The 21,423-nt window shown below is 33.0% G+C and overlaps 1 protein-coding gene across 1 annotated transcript in view; it reads left to right on the top strand.

The window, feature by feature from the left end:
* Positions 1-21,423, top strand: part of LOC148942927 (protein argonaute-2-like) — a 205,234-nt gene that overhangs the window by 7,181 nt on the left and 176,630 nt on the right. The window contains exons 2-3 of the mRNA XM_089102272.1: positions 906-1,273; positions 9,968-10,189. Coding sequence (XP_088958398.1) covers positions 950-1,273; positions 9,968-10,189 — 546 coding nt within the window. The 5' untranslated portion in view covers positions 906-949. The remainder of the gene's footprint in view (positions 1-905; positions 1,274-9,967; positions 10,190-21,423) is intronic.

The following is a 21,423-nucleotide window of genomic DNA, read 5'->3' as shown; positions in this document are numbered from 1 at the left end:
GGCGCCCCCTTCATAGCAATGTCCCTTCCCCCATGAAAACTTCCTCCATGGAAAGGAAAAAACGATCAGAAATTAAATATAAAAAAACAAGAAGTTCTTATACTGAAAGTAAGGAGCAACATCAAAACTTAAAACGAACAGAAATTATTACGTCCATGATCTGGGTTCGCCCCCTAGTCAATACCTTACTATTTATGCCAAAGATTTTTTAGTACTTTCATAAGAGCTATTTATTATAATTAACGGCCTTTGTGATTAAGGGGTCATTTTTAAAGAATCGAAAAAAAATTTGAACTTCAGCGTAAAGAGAGAGCTATTGACTAAGGGGTGAACCCACTAATATACGTATTTAAAATATATTAATATAGAAGTTCGTTACGTAAGTTAATTCGTAAGTTACGTATATTTATTACTAATAAAAACGTTCGTAAATAAAATTAAACAACTTTCGAGGAAACCATTTAACCAAATAAAAGTAAAATTATTGTGCAAATTTTGTTTGCATATTAAAAAATAAAAAAAGACATGTTTTTGAAAAATAACACACATAAAAAAACGACAACTAAGTTTGTTTATGATGTGAGTTGTTTCTTATATATTCTATTTATCTTCGTGTATTTAGTTGTCGTTTATTTATGTGTGCTATTTTTTAAAAACATTTTTTTTCGTTTTTTTCCCGTTGAGAAAGGCTCCCAGACGTAGGGCCGAAATATTCGGAATATTTTCTTGTTAAAATGTTGATTTGTTTTTATTTAATTTTGTTTCACTGCTTTATTAAAATTAAAACCAGCTTTTTCTTTCTTATTATTTTTCGTAGAGGTTAATGCTAAATATTTAACATTATTCTCATTATTTTAATGGATATCCACCCTCGTTTTGTATTATACTTTATTCCCATCTTTCAGTACAAGCCAGTGCTTTGTGCAAATCATAACCCGTCATTGAATTTATGTGCGAAGTTTTGGACATTCGTGATATTAACGAACAACGTGAACGGCTACCTGATTCTCAACGTGTCAAATTCGCAAATGAAATCAAAGGATTAAAAATTGAAAGTATCCACTGTGGACAAAGGCGGAACTACCGCGTTTGTAATGTTACTAGGAGGCCAGCTCGGATGCAGTGTTTCGCGTTGCAACTTGAAGATGGGCAAATAGTTGAATGCACTGTTGTCAAATATTTTTTAGACAAACACAATATGAAACTGAGATATCCTCACCTTCCTTGTTTGAAAGTTGTACAGGAGCAAAACTACACTTATTTGCCCCTTGAGGTAATGTCCTTTTTTTCCTTTTTGCTTAATCAATTTTTCAAATGTAAGTGAGAAGTGTGGGAAAAGATCAGAAAAAGTGGAAAATAAAAATAAAAACAGAAGTAGAAAGTAAAAACAGTGTTATTATAGCTCAACATTTGATAAATATTGGATCCTATTCCGTCCATAGGATTAGGGGACAAGTGACTAAAAATGGTAAAAGTTGAACGTTTTTTTCTGTCTGATTTTCGTGCCAGATCAATTGGATTGACTGGACCAACGTGCTGAACCGATGTACTATCTTTCTTCAGTTATTAAATTCTAAAAGAAATTGAACTTGTTTGTGTTCCTCGAGTGTCATTCAGTTAAAACAAACAAAAACAAAAAATAAGTTTAAAATAAGTGAAAAGCAGATCTAAACTTATCGAGGCATTAGTCTGGTCTCTGTAGGTAGTAAATTATTTAGTAATATGATACTTTTTAAACTCTGAGATGCCGTAGACAAAGTTTTAAGAGAAGAACAGTGCGGTTTTAGAAAAGGTAGAGGATGCGTCGATCAATTTTTCACTCTTAGGCTAATAATTGAGAATTGCCTGATTTTTCAAACACCTTTGGTCCTCAGTTTTATAGATTATGAGCAAGCGTTCAATTCTGTTGATAGAAGAGCTTTAGTAAAGGTTTTATCCTTGTATGGTATACCAGATAAATACATTAAAGTGATTAGTGCTATGTGCGAGAATAACACTGCTGCGGTTAAGGTAGGAAATGAGGTTAACAGCTGGTTTTGTATTAAATCAGGAGTTAAGCAGGGTTGTGTTCTTTCCCCCTTTATATGGATTATTTTGATGGACTTTGTATTAAGGAGCACAGGAAAGGCAATGGGAGACCAGGGAATCAAATGGGGAGGAAAAAGTCTCCTAGACTTAGATTATGCTGATGATTTAAGCATCCTAGATGAAAGTGTGAGCAAAATGAATGAAGTTTTCGAGGTTTTGCGAGTTCAGGGTGCTAGAATAGGTTTAAAAATTAATGTTAAAAAGACCAAGTCACTAAGGCTAGGAATAAGCGAAGATGAAAATGTGACGTTGGGTAACGGAAAGATTGATCAGGTGGGCAGCTTCACTCATCTTGGTAGTATTATTGGTAAAGAGGGTGGGAGCAGTGAAGCTGTTAAAAGTAGAACAGCCAAGGCTCAGCGTGTTTTTTCACAGTTAAAAAAAGTTTGAAAAATAGGAAGATAAGTCTGCAAACCAAGATTAGAATATTAGAAGCTACAGGGATGGCAGTGGTCAAATATGGCTCTGAAGCATGGACGCTCGGACAAGCGGATGAAGATTTGCTCGATGTTTTCCAGAGAAATTGCTTAAGAATTGTTCTGGGTACCCGGCTGACTGACGGTATTTCAAACAATAGGCTATACGAAAAATGGGGTTCAATACCGCTCTCTAGGGCTATAATGAAAGAAAGATTGAGATGGCTAGGGCACGTTGTGCGGATGAGGGATGACAGATTGCCAAAGATTGTTCTTTTCGGCCAACCGTCTAGGGCTAAACGGAAAGCAGGTCGTCCTCGTCTGGTGTGGAAGGACGTCATAAAGAAAAATTTATAGCAAATGGGAACTTCGTGGGTGGGTGTAAAAAGGGAGGCTTTGAATAGATCGGGGTGGAGGAGGAGTGTGCGTAGCTGTGTTGGCCTCAGGCGGCTTGGTGCTGCGGTGAGCTGCTAGTAGTAGTAGTAGTAGTAGTAGATCTAAACTTGAGAACTGACTCACTTAAAAAGCAAAAGTTATAGGGAATAAAAATTACCTTGCATGAAGAAATTACCTCGAGTCGGGAAGACACGTATGATTTGCCCCCCAACCATGTATTCCCTCCCGGCCTAAGGCAGAGAATCGAAAGATCGATACTGCGCTACGCAATCTATGATCAGTATACAACACAGTTTGAATGAAGAAATGTAGCTTAAAGCAAGCAGATATTATACCTAAGAGTAAGGTCAAGGTTTAGAGTAAACCTAAATTAAGTCATTTAATCTTGAAGACCAAAGTGTAAAGGCCAAAAAGGCCTTTAAAATTGTGTATTTAAAATAAGTTTTAATGTAGTTTCTTGGCCAAAAGGCCAAAATGTGTATTGAGTTTTATAGTAACTATTTGTTTTGCTCTTAGTTTGCTTCTCATATGAGCTGCCATTTTACCCATTTCAAAATTTAATACAACTAATTTTTTTCTGTGAAATCACTAAGTTGGTATACGTCGTCGTCAGTAGTAATTCTACTTAATAGATTTTATTAATACTAGAAATTAATTTTAATTGATATTGGTATTACTCCATTGTTTGTTGATTAAAACCCAGAAAAAATGTATTTAGTTCTTAAGTTTTCCTGTCCTCTTTTAGAGACACAATAGGACTGTTGGGTGTTAAAGACACTGTAAGATGCAGTCCCTCCTGTTGATCAAAGTTCATCAAAGGTCAGGCCCTTTTGATGTCATCATTCGTCTCTTAAGCTGCAGGACTGAAACTAGCTGAATACAATAATCAAAAATGATATACTTCAAAACTGGTGTTACTCCTTAATCTCCTCTTGCTGAACTAGCTGAAAATTATCATAAAAATGATATACTTCAAAACTGGGGTTACTCCTTAATCTCCTTTTGCTGAACTATATTAAAATGATCATAAATATTATGTACTTCAAAACTGTTATTGCTCCTTAATCTCCTCGTGCTTAACTATCTGAAAATGTTCATGAAAATTATATACTTCAAATCTGTTGTTTATCCATCATCTCATATTGTTGTACTATCAGAAAATGATACTAAATATGATATAATCCAAAACTGTTGTTTCTCCTTAATCTACTCTTGCTGAACTAGCTGAAAAAGGTCATAAAAGTGATGTACTTCAACACTTGGGTCGCTCCTTACAATCCTAGTTCATAACTATCTTTATATTGTCATAAAATGATGTTCTTACATACATGTGGCGCTAGAACCAAACATATAGATTTTATAGCTTAAATTGGTCATAAATATTAGGACATTCAACACTGGTTACAATACTTAAAATCCTCGTGATGAACTATCTTAAATTTGTCATAAAAGTTATATAATCATAAACTGGTGTTGCTCGTTAATCTCCTCTTGCTGAACTAGCTGAAAATTATCATAAAAATTATATACTCCAAAACTGGTGTTACTCGTTAATCTCCTCTTGCTGAACTAGCTGAAAATTATCATAAAAATGATATACTACAAAACTGGGGTTACTCCTTAATCTCCTCTTGCTGAACTATCTTAAAATTATCATTATAATTATATACTTTAAATCTTGTGTTGGTCTTTTATCTCCTCTTGCTGAACTAGCTGAAAACTGTATACTTCAAAACTGGTGTTGCTCCTTAATCTCCTATTGCTGAACTAGATGAAAAATATCATAAAAATGATGTACTCCAAAACTGGTGTTGCTCCATAATCTGCTATTTCTTATCTATATTAAAATTATCATAAAAATTATATACTCCAATACTTTTAGTACTCCTTAATATCCTATTGCTTAACTATCTTAATATGATACTAAATTGTATAGAAAAAAAATCTGTTGTTGATAATTCAGCTCAAAGAGCTGAAATCTATGAAAATAATCATAAAAATGATAAACTACAAAACTGTTGTTACTCCTTAATCTCCTCTTGCTGAATTAGCTTAAAATTATCATAAATATGATATACTTCAAAACTGGTGTTACTCCTTAATCTTCTCTTGCTGAACTAGCTGAAAATTATCATAAAAAGGATAGAATCCAAAACTGGTGTTGGCTCCTTAATCTCATCTTGCTGAACTAGCTGAAAATTGTCATAAAAATGATATACTTCAAAACTGGTGTTACTCCTTAATCTCCTCTTGCTGAACTTTCTGAAAATGATCATAAAAATTATATACTCCAAAACTGTTGTTTCTCGTTTATCTCCTCTTGATGAACTATCTTAAAAAGATCATAAAAATGATATACTTCAAAACTGTTATTGCTCCTTAATCTCCTCTTGCTGAACTAGCTGAAATTTTAATAAAAATGATATACTTCAAAACTGGGGTTACTCATTAATCTCCTCTTGCTGAACTAGATTAAAATTATCATAAAAATTATATACTTTAAAACTGGTGTTACTCCTTAATCTCCTCTTGCTGAACTAGCTGAAAATTATCATAAAAAGGATAGACTCCAAAACAGGTGTTGCTCGTTAGTCTCATTTTGCTTACCTATCTTAAAATTTTCATAATTATTATATAATACAAAACTGGTGTTACTCACTAATATCCTCTAGCTGAAATAGATTAAAAATTTCATTCAATTTAGATTCTTCAAAAATGTTGCTGCTAATTACTCTACACATGTTGAACTAGATTAAAAGTGTCATAAAATGATTTACTTCAAACCTGTTGCTGCTCCTTACTATCCACGGGTTTAACTTGCTGAAACTTGTCATAAAATGATATAATCCCAAAGTTTTTGTGATCCTAACAATAATCTATCTGAAACCTAATAAAATAGACCTATCTTTGAGTTTCAACAAATCTGGTTTCGCTACATTTACTGAACGTTCTGAACTTTCAAATATGAGAATTTAAAATTAAATTCTTAAAAACAGTATGTTATAATTAATCTCATCGTGATTAAATATATGAAATTAGAAATTCATTATGTATAATAAAAAAATTTGGTAGATACTTACAATTCTAGAGATGATCTCTAGTTAACGTGTACTAACCAGTAAAGAATACAAAACTGTTGGATACTTAAACTCCTCGTTCTGTTAGTTCTTAAACTTATCATAAATTTTATAGCATAAAATAATCGGGGTTATATTTAAACTGCTCTTGCTTAAGTATCTGAAAATTATCATAAATATGATATACTGAAAAGCTGTAGTTGCTCGTTAAACTGCTCTTCCTGAACTAGCTGAAAATTATCATAAACATGATATTCTACAAACCTGTTGTTGCTCGTTAATCTCCTCTTGCTGAACTAGCTGAAATTATCATAAAAATAATATACTTCAAAACTGATGTTGCTCATAAATCTCCTCTTGCGGAACCAGATTAAAATTTTAATAAATATGATATACTTCAAAACTGGTGTTTCTCCTTAATATTCTCGTGCTTATATATATGTAAACGGTCATAAAAATGATAGTAACCAAAACTTGGTTTGGTACATTAAATCAGCGATCATTACGTTAATTTTAAGGTCATAAATATTATGGTCATCAAAATTTTTGCCACGCGAGAAAATCCTATAGCGGTACTCTATTTAATTTAACATGAAAATGATAGACTTACAAACTGGTTTTGCTAGTTCTAATCATAGAGCTGAACTAGCTGAAAATTTTCATAAAAATGATATACTTCAAAACTGGTGTTGCTCCTTAAACTCCTCTTGCTGAACTAGCTGAAAATTGTCATAAAAATGATATACTTCAAAACTGGTGTTGCTCCTTAATCTCCTCTTGCTGAACTAGCTGAAAATTATAATAAAAAGTATATACTCCAAAACTGTTGTTGCTCCTTTATCTGCTCTTGCTGAACTAGCTTAAAATTATCATAATAATGATTTACTTCAAAACTGTGGTTGCTAATTAAACTCCTTTTGCTGACCTAGATTAAATAACTAGCTGAACTATCTGAAAATTATCATAAAAATGATATACTTCAAAACTGGTGTTGCTCCTTAATCTCCTCTTGCTGAACTATAGGAAAATTGTCATAAAAATGATATACTTCAAAACTGTTGTTGCTACTTAATCTCCTCTTGCTGAACTAGCTGAAAATTGTCATAAAAATGATATACTTCAAAACTGGTGTTGCTCCTTAATCTCCTCTTGCTGAACTAGCTGAATATTATCATAAAAATGATATACTCCAAAATTGGTGTTGCTCGTTAATCTCCTCTTGCTGAACTAGCTGAAAATTATCATAAAAATGATATACTTCAAAACTGGTGTTGCTCGTTAATCTCCTCTTGCTGAACTAGCTGAAAATTATCATAATAATGATATACTTCTATAGTGATGTTTCTCATTAATATACTTGTTAGGAACTCTCTGTAAATTATCATAAAAATTATATACTATACATATTTTGTTTGTCTTTTATCTCCTCTAGCTGAACTAGATTAAAACTCTAATGAAAATTATAGACTCCAAAACTGGTGTTGCTCTATAATCTGCTTTTGCTGACCGAGCTGAAAATTGTCTTGAAAAGGATATACTTCAAAGCTGTGTTTGCTCGAGAATCTCCTCTAGCTGACCTAGATTAAAATTGTCATAAAAATGATGTTCTTCAAAACTGGGGCTGCTCGTTAATCTCCTATTGCTGAACTAGCTGAAAAAGATCATAAAAATGATATACTTCAAAACTGGTGTTGCTCATTAATCTCCTCTTGCTGAACTAGCTGAAAATGATCATAAAAATGATATGCTTCAAAATTGGTGTTGCTCCTTAATCTCCTCTTGCTTAACTAGCTGAAAATTATCAAAAAAAATGATATACTTCAAAAACTGTTGTTGCTCCTTAATCTCCGCTTGCTGAACTAGCTGAAAATTGTCATAAAAATGATATACTTCAAATTTGTTGTTTCTCCTTACTCTCCTCTTGATGAACTAGCTGAAAATTATCATAAAAATAATATACTTCAAAACTGTTGTTGCTCCTTAATCTCCTCGTGCTGAACTAGCTGAAAATTATCATAATAATGATATAATTCAAAACTGATGTTACTCATTAATCTCCTCTTGCTGAACTAGATTAAAATTATCATAAAAATGATATACTTCAAAACTGGTGTTTATCCTTAATCTCCTCTTGCTGAACTAGCTGAAAATTGTCATAAAAAGGATAGACTTCAAAACTGTTGGCTCCTTAATCTCCTCGTGCTGAACTAGCTGAAAATTATCATAAAATGATATACTTCAAAATTGGTTTTGCTCGTTAAACTGCGATAGCTGAACTAGCTTAAAATTGTCATAAATATTATATACTTCAAAACTGTTGTTACTCCTTAATTTCGTCTTGCTGAACTAGCTGAAAATTGTCATAAAAATGATAGACTCCAAAACTGGTGTTGCTCTCTAATATCCTAGTAAGACTGATGACGAAGATGCAACAGAAGAAGTTTATCCTCAATGGAAAGCATTGTGGTGATTTCGCAAATTACATCCATCTATATCATGGAAGCAGAAATCGGCTTGTATTCCAAGACTTCTGACAAAAAAGAACGATTTTATACGAGGGTGGAAAATTGAAAAATATGTTCTGTTTATGTATGTTTTGCTAATTGCTATATATGCTTTCCTATTTGTTTTGTTATGTTATATATACTTGTTAAAATATGTTATATATGTTTTGCTGAAAGCTAGTTACAATCAGTTGTTTGTTCATGTGATTTTTTTGCCATCCAAGCCACAGTTAAAAGTTATTCCATGCCCCTTTTTCTAATGATTTTTGTGAGCTTAAAGTAGACATATTGGGAAAGTTTTGGCTCTTGGGACAAATTTTTGCTTTTATTCACACACATTCTCGATTCTAAGAATAAAAATGATATCACCACGATCACAGAACGCGATATATGTCTATTTTCTTGTATTTTATTAGGTTTAAGCCCTCTTTATATTGCATTTTGCGACCGAGACGATATTGGAAATTTCCATACTTCATAAATTTTATATTTAATCTTTTGCTTTAACTGTATAAAAGGTAAAGGAATTGCACTAGAATCTAAAGTCTCAAATGCCCTGATCTCTATTTCATGGCCCTTCGCCCAGGAAGTGCAGTGAACTGTATAAAAGTGGTGAATGAGATGATTTGTGATAAAAATATTTGGCTGAAGTATTTATTTTCCTACTAATTACAGTGTAGGTTTAAATGCAGTTTAGCTGCATTATTCAGCTATAAATAGTATTTTTTAGTTCCCATTTTCGAAAAACCTCCATTCCCATGACTCTTATTCGTCCTACCTTCATTGCCAAAGACCAATCCTAGCACATGTTTAGCTGAAGTTATTGCCTAAGTATGACTAATTTTAATCTTTTTGATTGGTTAAAATCTCTGATAGGTAGGCCTTTTTTTTCTTTTTTTTTACAAGCTAAAACTTCGTATTTAGCTACCTTTGACCCCATATTCAATGTTTCAATATTTAATTAGAAGATGGTGGGTGTCTTAATATTAGAAAATTTTTGAACCCAAGACTTATTTTTAGAACCCAGGTGAAAATGAAAATTTTTGTCGGTGAATTCTTCTTAACATTCATTGTTTTTGAATTCTTTATTTTAGCGTTTGTAAATATTGTTTACGAATTGTCTTCCAGGTATCATTGTTTCTATCCATCGTGGTATCAAAATTCTGACAAATTTTTGAACCCAATACCTATTTTTAGAACCCAGGTGAAAATGAAAATTTTTGTCTGTGAATTCTTCTTAACATTCATTGTTTGTGAATTCGTTATTTTAGCGTTTGTAAATATTGTTTACGAATTGTCTTCCAGGTATGCATCATTGTTGCTAGCCAACGTGGTATCAAAATGCTGACAAATTTTTGAACCCAAGACTTATTTTTAGAACCCAGGTGAAAATGAAAATTTTTGTCGGTGAATTCTTCTTAACATTCATTGTTTGTGAATTGGTTATTTTAGCGTTTGTAAACATTGTTTACGAATTGTCTTCCAGGTATGCATCATTGTTGCTAGCCAACGTGGTATCAAAATGCTGACAAATTTGCAGAATTCATCCATGATCAAAGTTACAGTTCAATCGGCGCCAGATAATGAGCAAAAGATAGATGATTTGATTCGGAAAACTGATTTCAATAATGCTCCTTCTGTTCAAGAGTATGAACCCAATAATAGTAATGGCATGATATCCCCTCCAAAGTTCCAGTATGGTGGAAGAGTAAGTTGTTTTATTTGGTACACAGGCGAACAAGTAGTATATGCAGTAAGATATAATAATATAAAGATATAATTTAAGAATAATAGTATATGTAATAAGATATAATAATATAAGAATAATATTATATGCAACAAAATATAATGATATAAGAATAATAGTATATGCAATAAGATATAATAATATAAAGATATAATAATATAAGTATAATAGTATATGTAATAAGATACGCTGGTGTCTTTTTTTTTGTATTAAAAAAAGGACCAGTAGTAAACCATGACAGTTTTCGGTCATTTTTGCGCACAAAATATTTGTAGGCAAGATTTTGTTGGCAATGTGGGAAATCTTGCCCCCCCCCCCAAAAAAAAACAACAGCAACTAATTACAACATCTTTGCTGCAAGTAGCACAACAAGACAACAATGGCAACTCAGTGTCCATTTATTAGTCAACTAGGCACTTGAATTTCTTGCAAGATGTTTGGCTCCGTTTTCTTTTCGCATTTTCTTGTTGAAAATATAAAATTCCAAAATTAATAATTATTAAAAAGTTTGAAAATTTTAAAGTTTGTCTTTGTTTTAAGACTCCCAGATTCGGTTTTCTTTATCAGCGGCAACGCTGTAGCGTTGCCTATAGTAAAGACCATACGCCTCCAATGTTTTATTATTATTAATTAAAAAAAACTTTCCACAAAATAAGGTTTTCAAAGAAAAGTCAAGGCTATTTTAAACTTAAGCTCAGGAGATACAAATACCTGTTAAAAGTCAAACTAAACATAAGAAATTACTACTGAATGATAAATAAAACCCAAAACAAGCGTAAATTAAATAAATAGTCATAGAACAAAACGTTAAGCAAGTAAAAATGTAAATGAATAAATAGATTTCAATGTAAGTAAGGCTTAGATTGAATATAGATATCAAGCTTAAAACGAAAAAAAATAGTTTGATATTAAAGTATAAATGAAACTTAAAACGAACAGAAATTAAATAAACAATCAATGCGAACAAACATGCTATACCTATTAATGTAAATGAATAAATAAATCTTAAAACGAGTGAAACTTAAATTAAGTGCCAGGAACTGATTCTCTGCTCCTCTCAAATGTAAATTCGTGAGAGCATGAAAATTTTTGTTTTTGATTGTGCTGTGCACAATGAATTTCTACGAATCTTAGGGACGTCAACTTTTAAAACCAAATGTGGATGTTAGACGATCTAGATCATGGTGGTCCTACAATGGAGACGTGGGGATGGCGAGGAATCCTGAGCCAAGCGGTGAAAAGAGAGAAGATACAAATTTAGTGATTTTGAGTTTGATGTTATTTATTTTATGTCTGCATTTCCAGCCAATCCACCGGAGATGCGGGCCATTTATCTTAGGAGGGAGGTGTTGGAACCCTTGGTCCCAGTTTTTCAGATAAATGTCCCTCCCAGATTCATTTCTTTTGGCCCCTTTATTATTTTCCTTCCCCGAGTAATAAATATTAATTTTCTTGTTCGTGGTTTTTGCCTCCACTTATTGGACGTTTAACGTGTGGGGGTCACCACTTTTAAAGGCAAAAATGGCGCAAAGAGTTGCTATGCCATTTACTGGAGGGGGAGTTCCCTCGTCGGCTCCAAATTAGTGGGATTTCCGTGGTTACTCCAACGGTTCCGTATACTAACGTGATCGGATGGTCTATGGCCGCATTTAAAGCCAAAGTTTACCGATAAGGTTTTCTAACTATCTCTTTAGTTCCGACCTAAGCTGAACAGTTAAAATAGTACATAAAAAAACCTTACTGTATTCACAACACGTTGTACAAAAGAACTGAACTAAAAAAGGACTCTTTCTCCCAGCCCGCTAGCCGCGTGCTGCGACAGGGGTTACGAGGGTGGTAAATGAATCTTTCCAGCCAATCCTAGGACTTACCAATTTCCTGACCAACCTCCTTAACTGCGCAATTTCTTACCTCGTGGTCTATTAAACACGTACGCAATTAAGAAAACCCAAAATGGCGTCACAAAATTAAAAGGAAAGTTAATACTTATTACTCGGGGAAGGAAAATAATTAAGGGGCCAAAAGAAATGAATCTGGGAGGGACATTTATCTGAAAAAAACTGGGACCAAGGGTTCCAACAAATATGCAAATCAAGTTTGAATCGAATAAAAATAACTACAAACAAGAGTTTGGGTATCGTCTCACTGCGGAAGCCTAAAACCTACTGCGTCATTGGCGCTTTACTGAAAACAATTCTTTGGAATATTTTCACTTTTATAACTTCAAGAAATCAAAAATTAATTAATATTTTAGGGAATAGATATCAGCATATGTATATCAAATTGACAATACACATTTTTTTTCATTAAACTCATTTGAATTTTTTTTCAGTAAAGTACAAATTGTATTCTGAATTTTAGAAAGCATAGGGGTTTTGAACCCTACTCACATTAATTTATGCTCGTTTCGAGTTTGACTCTAATATTTATTTTAATTTTTGTTCGTTTTAGGTTTTTATTTATTGATACTGATTTGGGGTAGTTATATGCTTGGTAGATTATATGATAGTCCGGACGCCAGGTGTTGAAAATGTGAACCATACCACGACGGAATGGGGCTGCTACGAGAATTAGCCTACCCTCCACCCCCTAAATTGACCATGCGGATTCAAAAATACCAATGGCACTTGCTTGCGAGTTGTGGAACACTCCGAAACTTGACATTTTATTATATTTTGGTGTTACATGCAAGAAAATGCATGTTCTACAAAGTTTGAGGTGCAATTTTCCGCTCAAATTGAAATGCCTAGAAGCCATAGAATGTTTTCATAACAAACTAACACGATTAGTTACAAAAAATGGCAGAGTTAAAAAGAATGGCAAAACCATATGAGTCTTGAACAGTCTTGGAAAGTATAAATAAAATCAAATTGAATATTACATATATAATGATATTAATTGTTGACAGATCCATCAGTTCAAGATTTTTTTTCACTGTAATTTTTATTTTCTTTTTCAATGCTGTAAGAGCTGGAAAATAATAAATTTGTAATATACGAGAAATTCGTTTTCAGTGAAGCACCAATGACGCAGAAGGCTTTAGGTTTTTACAGTTAAAGAAGGGGGCAGTATGCAAACTTTGCTTGTAGTGAAACTATATTTGTCTTGACCAATCTTGAAAAGAACTAATAAATTAAACTGAATATTTGATGCATAATGATATTAACTGCTAAAAGCTCATCAGTTCAAAATTTTACTGTAATTTTTATATTTATTTTCAATAGTAAGTAGAAAATAAAACATTTGTAATGTAATTCGTTTACAGTAAAGCGCCAATGACGCAGTAGAATTTAGGCTTCTGCAGTGAGACGATACCCAAACTCTTGTTTGTAGTTATTTTTATTCGATTCAAACTTGATTTGCATATTCAATTTAAGTTTCACTCGTTTTAAGATTTATTTATTCATTTACATTAATATGTATTGTATTTTTGTTTGCATTGATTGTTATTTAATTTCTGTTCGTTTTAAGTTTCATTTATGCATTAATAGCAAAATATTTGTTTTCGTTTTAAGCTTGATTTTTATATTTAATCTAAGCATTACTCGCTTTAAGATATATTAATTCATTTATATTATTACTTGTTGTATTTTTTTTGCTATGACTGTTCATTTTATTTATGTTCGTTTTGGGTTTCATTTATTCTTTAGTAATAATTTCTGGTCGTTTTGAGTTTGAATTTTAACAAGTATTTGTATCTGCTGAGCTTAAGTTTAAAATGGCCTTTACTTTTCTTTGAAAAACTTATTTTTCGGAAAGTTTATTTTAATTAATTTTTGTTCGTTTTTTATTGCAAAAAGTTTCAAGTTTTTATGGCATGGGGGGGGGGTGCTTACGGTCCGGTTATTCTTGACTTTAAAAAACAGATTTAGAACTTTGAATTGAAATCGAATGAGGTTTTTTCCAAAGTGTACACGATTACTTCATTGATAAAAACCTTATATTTGAACAATAGACAGCTTGCATAGCTTGTGGACAGCGACTGAAAACAATGAATGGATTGAAAAAATAGCTCCAATAAGGGTGTTTAGACCATTTCACTTGCTGACACAAAGGGATCACGACTGTTTGGAATTGACCTCAAAAGGAATTTGTTTGCCAAAGCAATTTTGCATCTATCACAGAGTATGTATTTTAACCTTATAATTGGATAATTATAATAGATTTCCTATGTGTTCTTCCCGTACAAAACCCCTTCCCATAAGTTAAAAACCCCCCTTAATAATTTATGCCCCAGGGCATTACTTACAACGCCTACCCCTGGGTCCTGGTGGGCTGTGTCGACACTGGAATTTTTTGTTATCAGAACTATGAACTATTTTAACAAAATGTCTATCTCAAAATTTTTATCTGATGGTTTTAGGGCGTGGATGAGGGAGAGGGGCTAGTTGCCCTTCAATCTCTTTTGACTCTTAAAAAGTGAACAAGAACTTTCAATTTTCAATCAAATGAGCCCTCTCTAAAGTTTATACGAGCATCCCTTCCATAAGAAATAATATGAAGGATTCTGAGAATCCTTAAATTACAACCCTTGCCCTGAGGGTTTTGGAGGAGTTGTAATCCTCAAAGACATAATTTCCAGAACTTAAAACTACATTTAATAAAACGGCTGTCTTAAAATTTTTATTGGATGTGTTTGGGGAAAAGGTGGGCGTGAGAGGGGGGTTAGTTGCCCTCAAATCACTTTCGACTATTAAAAAGGGCACTAGCTCTCGGAATTTCGAATCAAATGTGCCTTTTTTGAAGCTTCTACGACACCGCCTTCTATAAAAACCTTATATGCCCCCAGGGCATAACTTAAAACCCTTGCCCCGACGGTTTTGGGGGATTGTCCTCCTCAAAAAAATATTTTCTATCTGTAAATCAACTAAGCTGAACAAAATGGTTATCTAAAAATTTTGATTGGATGTGTTTGGGGGAATGATGGGCGTGGGAGGGGGCTAGTTGCCCTCCAATCACTTTTGACTATTAAAAAGGGCACTAGCCCTTTGAATTTCCAATTGAATGTGCCTGTTTTTAAGTTTCTACGACAACGCCTTCTATAAAAACCTTATATGCCCCCAGGGCATAACTTAAAACTCTTGCCCTCAGGATTGGGGGGAATGTCCTCCTCAAACACATATTTACTATCTGGAAATCAACTACGCTGAACAAAATGGCTATCTCAAAAGTTGGATTGGATATGTTTGGGGAAATGATGGGCGTAGGGGGGCTAGTTGCCCTTCAATCACTTTAGACTATTAAAAAGGGCACTAGCCCTTTAATTTCCAATCGAAAGAACCTGTTTTGAAATTTCTACGAAACCGCTTTCTATAAAAACCTTATATGCCCCCAGGGCATAACTTAAAACCCTTGCCCTGAGGGTTTTGGGGGAGTGTCCTCCTCAAAAATATATTTTCAATCCGAAAATCAGCTACGCTGAACAAAAATGGCTATCTCAAAATTTTGATTCGATTTGTTTGAGGGAATGATGGGCGTAGGGGGGGGGAGGGCTAGTTGCCCTCCAATCACTTTTGACTATTAAAAAGGGCACTATCCCTTTGAATTTTCAATCGAATGAGCCTTTTTGGAAGTTTCTATGACAACGCCTTCAATAAAAACCTTATATGCCCCCAGTGCATAACTTAAAACCCTTGCCCTGAGGGTTGTGGGGGATTGTCCTCCTCAAAAACATGTTTTCTATCTGGAAATCAACTACGCTGAACAAAATGTCTATCTCAAAATTTTGATTGGATGTGTTTGGGGGAATGATGGGCGTAGGGAGGGGGGGTTTAATTGCCCTCCAATCGCTTTTGATTATTATAAAGGGCACTATCCCTTTGAATTTCCAATCGAATCAGCCTTTTTTGAAGTTTCTACGACAACGCCTTCTATAAAACCTTATATGCCCCCAGGGCATATCTTAAAACCCTTGCCCTGAAGGTTCTGGGGGAGTGTCCTCCTCAAAAACATATTTTCTATCTGAAAATCAACTATCTCAAAATTTAGATTGGTTGTGTTTGGGGAAATGATGGGTGTGTGGGGGGGGGCTAGTTGCCCTCCAATCACATTCGACTATTAAAAAGGGCACTAGCCCTTTAATTTCCAATCGAATGAGCCTGTTTTGAAGTTTTTAAGACAACGCTTTCTATAAAAACCTTATAATCCCCCAGGGCATACCTTAAAACCCTTGCCCTGAGGGTTGTGGGGGAGTGTCCTCCTCAAAAATATAATTTATATCTGTAAATCAACTACGCTGAACAAAATGGTTATCTGAAAATTTTGATTGGATGTGTTTGGGGAAATGGTGGGCGTGGAGGGGAACGGGGCTAGTTACACTCGAATCACTTTCGACTATTAAAAAGAGCAGTAGACCTTTAATTTTCAATCGAATGATCATGTTTTGAAGTTTCTACGACAATGTCTTCTATAAAAAACCTTATATGCCCCCAGGGCATAAATTAAAACCCTTACCCTAAGGGTTTTGGGGGAGTGTCCTCCTCATAAAAATATTTTCTCTCTGGAAATCAACTACGCTGAATAAAATGGCTATCTCAAAATTTTGATTGGATGTGTTGGGGGGCCCGATGGGCGGGGGGGGGGCTAGTTGCCCTCCAATTATTTTCGACTATTAAAAAGAACACTAGCCCTTTAATTTCCAATCGAATGATCATGTTTTGAATTTTCTACGACAACGCCTTCTATAAAAACCTTATATGCCCCCAGGGCAAAACTTAAAACCCTTGCCCTGAGGGTTGTGGGGGAGTATCCTCCTCAAGAACATATTTTTTATGTGAAAATCAACTACGCTGAACAAAATAACTATCTCAAAATTCTGAGTGGATGTATTTGGAGAAATGATGGGCGTGGAGGGGGGGGCTAGTTGCACCCCAATTACTTTTGACTATTAAAAAGCGCACTAGCCCTTTAATTTCCAATCGAATGACCCTGTTTGGAAGTTTTTATGAAACGCCTTCTATAAAAACCTTATATGCCCCAGGGCATAACTTAATACACTTTCCCTGAGGGTTATGGGGGAGTTTTCTCCTCAAAAATATATTTTCTATCTGGAAATCAACTACGCTGAACAAAATGGCTATCTCAAAATTTTGATTGGATGTAAATAATTTCTGAGAACACACTGGCTAATCATGATAAAACGAAACAATAGTAAAAGAAGAGGAAAACGAGGATTATACAAGCCAGTGAAAAATATGGACTAAAATGCAAATATTTCGGTCAAGACCTCCGCTTGACCGTCCTCAGTGCAAGATAATGACATTAAAATTACTAATAAAATCCAAGGATATTATAAAAAAAATTCAAACCTTAAAACAAAGCACAACTAAAATTTGAAGACCCTTTCTATGTAACGGTGAAAGGGTAACTGAATGAAAAAATACAGTGCTGAATGGGAACTCAATTGTTTAATTTATACAGAGCATTTTTAAAAGCTTAACGCTTTCCAGGTAAAACATCATCACAGATTAGGTTAGGTTGCAAAATGTGATTTTTTTAACATTTAAGTAAAAACGATCAGAATTAATTAGTTCATTATAAATGGGGCTTAAATAGGTTTCTCCCGTGTCTCTATTGAGAGCAACCTTTCCGTGAATGTACTTTTTTATCTCAACTATCTCCCTGAAAACTTGGATGAGACCTTTAACAGGGGCAATAATGGAGGTGTCTTCGAATAAAACGAAATGGTGCGGGTTGTCATACACATGCTGAGCCAAGGCGGAATCAAAAGTCTCAGGCCTTTGGCATAGCTCCATAGCTTTGTGGATTGAGGACCTGTGTTCCAACAATCTCTCCCCCAATTGCTGATAGGTTCTTCCAACATGGAAACAGCCGCAAGAACATGGAACCCTATAAACACTACTGCCCAAAATAGGACTCGTTTTATCTTTACCGCTGTTAAAATAGTTCTGGATTTTATTTGAATTTTTTAAGGTGACATTTAAGTTATGTTTTTTAAGAATACTTTGCAATTTGTCACCTAATTTGGGAAAATAGGGCCCTAAAGGGTGCTTCGCTCCTAAATTCTATGGTCTCCCAAAAATTCACAAAGATTGAGTTCCTCTGCGCCCAATTGTGAGCCCAATGAGTCTGTCTGATCTCCTAAATCGGGAACGGAGGAGATAAGTGAAGTTCCGCCCCGTATAGAATGAGTCTTCAACCTCGCCCTCCCCTCTCTTACTGTGTACGCTAAAGTTTTCGTCCTTCTGCCAACTACGCCGCCACCAACCCAAAGACTTTAATAAGGTAAAGTTTTGTATGGGAAGAACACATAGTAAATCTATTATAATTATCCAATTATAAGGTTAAAATACATACTCTGTGATAGATACAAAATTGCTTTGGTACACAAAATCCTATTAAAGTCAATTCCAAACAGTCGTGATCCCTTTGTGTCAGCAAGTGAAATGGTCAAAACACCCTTATTGGAACTATTTTTTCAATCCATTCATTGTTGCCAATCACTGTCCACAAGCTATGCAAGCTGTCTATTGTTCATATATAAGGTTTTTATCAAAGAGGTAATCGTATAGACTTTGAAAAAAGCCTCATTCAATTTATAAATTGAAAGTTCTAGATCCGTTTTTTAAAGTCAATAATAATCCAAAGTTAAGCAACCCCCCCATGCAATAAAAACTCGAGAATATTTGCTATAAAAAACGAACGAAAATTAATTAAAAAAAAACTTTCTAAAGAATACGTTTTTCAAAGAAAAGTAAACGCCGCTTTAGAACTTAAGCTCAGGAGATACGGGTACCTGTGAAAATTCAAACTCAAAACTACTAGAAATTACTATTAAAGAATAAATGAAACCGAAAACGAACAGAAATTAAATAAACAATCATAGCAAAAAAAAACAACAAGTAATAATATAAATGAATAAATATATCTTAAAGTGAGTAATGCTTAGATTGAATATGAAAATCAAGCTTAAAACGAAAAAGAATAGTTTGCTCTTAAAGTATAAATGAAACTGTATAATGTATAATTAGCTAACACAGCAATGAAACTATCAGCAGTGAGCAATGAAACTATCACAGTATAATGAGTATTCAATTTAAGTTTCACTCGTTTTAAGATTTATTTATTCATTTACATTAATATATATTGTATGTTTGTTCGCATTGATTGTTTATTTAATTTTTGTTCGTTTTAAGTTTCATTTATACTTTAATAGCAAAATATTTTTATTCGTTTTAAGCTTGATTTTTATGTTCAATCTAAGAATTACTCGCTTTCAGATCTATTTATTCATTTATATTATTACTTGTTGTATGTTTTTTGCTATGATTGTTTATTTAATTTCTGTTCGTTTTGGGTTATATTTATTCTTTAATAGCAATTTCTGGTCGTTTTGAGTTTGAATTTTAACAATTATTTTTTTATACAGAGCTTAAGTTTAAAATGGCCTTTACTTTTCTTTGAAAAACTTATTTTTCGGAAAGTTTTTTTTAATTAATTTTTAAAACAAGCACTTCGGAAAAGCATCGTAAAGCTTATTTGAATGGTATTATTTGATTGCAAATTTTCCTAAAAGTTTTCAAATTTTCAAATTTTGCCTAAAAATAGCTAAAATTGTATGTGGGTGCATTTTCCAAAAAACTCAATAACCACCAAACGAGGGGAAATTTATGCATTAGAAAATGCATTAATATACCATTAGTGGGTGCATATTTCTTAAGATACTATGTATTCGTATTTTGTCAGGTCACAGTCGTTTTGTGAAATCAAGTAACCTCTCACCATTTGACCTTTTACTTTTGATACTTGATCAGTGTTTCCTTAACTTTTTTTTACATGGCCTGGTGTGATGTTTTAAAATTATTAATTAAAAAAAAACTCTCCGAAAAATAAGTTTTTCAAAGAAAAGGGCATTTTAAACTTAAGCTCAGGATATATTAATACATTTTAAAATTAAAACTAAAAACGACCAGAAATTACTGTTAAATAATAAATGAAACCCAAAACGAACAGAAATTAAATAAACAATCATAGCAAAAAACAAACAACAAGTAATAATATAAATGAATAAATATATCTTAAAGCGAGTAATGCTTAGATTGAACATGGAAATCAAGCTTAAAACGAAAAAGAATAGTTTGCTATTAAAGTATAAATGAAACTTAATACGAACAGAAATTAAATAAACAATCAATGCGAACAAACATACAATATATATTAATGTAAATGAGTAAATCAATCTTAAAAGGAGTGAAACTTAAATTGAATATACAAATCAAGTTTGAATCGAATAAAAATAACTACAAACAAGAGTTTGGGTATCGCCTCACTGCAGAAGCCGAAAACCTACTGCTTCATTGGTGCCTTACTGAAAACTATATGAGTCTTGAACAGTCTTGGAAAGTATAAACAAAATCAAATTGTAATTAGATACATAATGATATTAATTGTTGAAAGATCCATCAGTTCAAGATTTTTTTTTTCACTGTAATTTTTCTTTTCATTTTCAATGCTGTAAGAACTGGAAAAGAATTAATTTGTAATATAAGAGAAATTCGTTTTCAGTGAAGCGCCAATGACGCAGAAGGCTTTAGGTTTTTGCAGTTCAAGAAGGGGGCAGATTTCCAAATTTTCTTTGTAGTGAAAGTATATTTGTCTTGACCAATCTTGGACAGAACTGATAAATTAAATTGAATATTTGATGTATAGTGATAATAATTGCTGAAAGCCCATCAGTTCAAAATTTTACTGTAATTTTAATACTTATTTTCAATATTAAGTACAAAAGAAAACAATTTGTAATATAATTCGTTTTCAGTAAAGCGCCAATGACGCAGTAGGATTTAGGCTTCTGCAGTGAGGCGATACCCAAACTCTTGTTTGTAGTTATTTTTATTCGATTCAAACTTGATTTGCATATTCAATTTAAGTTTCACTCCTTTTAAGATTTATTTACTCATTTACATTAATATATATTGTATGTTTGTTCGCATTGATTGTTTATTTAATTTCTGTTCGTATTAAGTTTCATTTATACTTTAATAGCAAACTATTCTTTTTCGTTTTAAGCTTGATTTTCATATTCAATCTAAGCATTACTCGCTTTAAGATATATTTATTCATTTATATTATTACTTGATGTTTGTTTTTTGATATGATTGTTTATTTAATTTCTGTTCGTTTTGGGTTTCATTTATTCTTTAATAGTAATTTCTGGTAGTTTTGAGTTTGAATTT

This window comes from Artemia sp. Qi Xiang Cuo, chromosome 16, assembly GCF_049724085.1.
Source record: "Artemia sp. Qi Xiang Cuo chromosome 16, ASM4972408v1, whole genome shotgun sequence".
In the NCBI taxonomy this organism is placed as follows: Eukaryota; Metazoa; Arthropoda; class Branchiopoda; order Anostraca; family Artemiidae; genus Artemia; species Artemia sp. Qi Xiang Cuo.
Note: the sequence above shows the minus strand (reverse complement) of the source record. Positions and strands in the feature narration are given on the sequence as shown.